The following is a 1,662-nucleotide window of genomic DNA, read 5'->3' as shown; positions in this document are numbered from 1 at the left end:
TTCAGAGGGCCCCCTGCCTGTCTTTGCCTAGGGCCCCAAATTCCCTAAATCCGCCCCTGCTTTTAGAAACTAAGGACTTTAGAGGAGCTGTCAGGTGTCCATGTACTCACAGCGTTCCCTGGGCATTTGGCTGAACAGTTGGTGTTCCTGTACGCAGCTTCAACATCCATGCATTGATTCTGGCTGCAAACCTTCGAACAAACAAATCAAGCCTTCAGAGCTGCTGCGTTCACTGCGTCAATTATCTGAAAACATGAACCCCTGGATGGAGACGAGAAAGTACCTTCCCCTCCCCACAGACGGTGCCTTCCTCCACCTGCCCGTAGTCTTTGGTGTAGTCCTGAATGAAAGCCGCCTTGCAGCCCCCGATTGTGACCATTTGGCCGTAGATAGGGTTGGGATTGCCGCCGCTGCAGAAAAGCTTCCCGCAGAAAAAATCTCTGCATAACAAAGAAGAATTCATGTCATCCAGATCATCCAGTCAGATTGATTCAAAGTTTCTATCTAAGGAAAACCAGCTGATTGCATCGACTCATTGACTCTTTAGCCTCCCACTAAGCATGCTTGTAGCGACAGTGGAGAGGAAAAACTCCCTTTGAACAGGAAGAAACCTCCAGCAGAACTTCCAGATCAGCTCAGACTTTTAATAAAAGCCAAATGGATTGATTTGATTTTCTGTATTTCCTGTAAAAACTCGGTGGATGAAGGATTTACGAGACGATCCAGCGTTTAGGTGCATCTCTAGCTTCCTTTTAATGAACTCGATGGAAGTTTCTGCTGCCGATTCGTTTGTTGGCCGAAACATTTTATTTTTTAACTTTTTAGAAAAGAACGAAAAAGTGAATTATTAGGATTTGGCTGCAGATCACCATCAGAACCAGTCAGACGGGATTAAGTAGTGATGGGTTAATGAGGCATCATTGCCAAACGTATTGATCCTTTATTGACATTGAATACTGACACCTGCTGGACATTTAAAGACACTACAGGCAGCTTGTTTGACACATTAAACTGATTTGATGCCCTAGTACAATGATATGATTTAAATTATTGTAGGTTATATTGTATTATTTCATATATCTATGTTTCAATTGAAAATATCTTTGATATTTTTAGCTGCAGCCAATAAATAATGTAAACATTTATCATAAGGTGAAAATTTAGGGGAAAATATGAATGAGGATGCTTGTAAAATAGGGTTTTAAATCATATTTTTACAGTAAATAAACAAAGAGTCAATTTGAAATGAACTTTAATTCCTATAAGTTGAGTAATAACTGAAGAAAAGTTTGACACAACCAGAAAATTTTAATAAAAACAGAGCGTCTGACACTTTCCTATTCCTTTTAGTTTCCAAAATCTTGATCATTTTCATGATAAACAGCAAAAGATGAGACATTTCTTTTAGCAGATGCATCGTGTTGACAGATACGATTTTAAACACAGTTTAGTTTAAAAACAAATTAAATTAAATAAATGAATAAAAAAATAAAAAATTTAAAATATATAAAACAAAAAATAAAATACAAAATATAAACACAGTTTAGTGAATCAGTCAGTTAGAAACAATTCCTGGATCGGTGCGCCTGTTGTTTCCAGAAAGTCATGTGACCGATCCAGTGTTTTAGGGCTTCATGCATGCAGCGATGCATCAGTGTTGCT

General features: G+C 38.3%; 1 protein-coding gene across 1 annotated transcript in view; it reads right to left on the bottom strand.

The window, feature by feature from the left end:
* The window catches only part of LOC107104346 (zinc metalloproteinase-disintegrin-like 8), a 32,675-nt gene that overhangs the window by 4,512 nt on the left and 26,501 nt on the right, over positions 1–1,662 (bottom strand). The window contains exons 14-15 of the mRNA XM_015404336.1: positions 284–440; positions 111–191 (exon numbers count right to left, since the gene is read on the bottom strand). Coding sequence (XP_015259822.1) covers positions 111–191; positions 284–440 — 238 coding nt within the window. The remainder of the gene's footprint in view (positions 1–110; positions 192–283; positions 441–1,662) is intronic.

This window comes from Cyprinodon variegatus, unplaced genomic scaffold (genome assembly GCF_000732505.1).
Source record: "Cyprinodon variegatus isolate N-32 unplaced genomic scaffold, C_variegatus-1.0 Scaffold1704, whole genome shotgun sequence".
In the NCBI taxonomy this organism is placed as follows: domain Eukaryota; kingdom Metazoa; phylum Chordata; class Actinopteri; order Cyprinodontiformes; family Cyprinodontidae; genus Cyprinodon; species Cyprinodon variegatus.
Note: the sequence above shows the minus strand (reverse complement) of the source record. Positions and strands in the feature narration are given on the sequence as shown.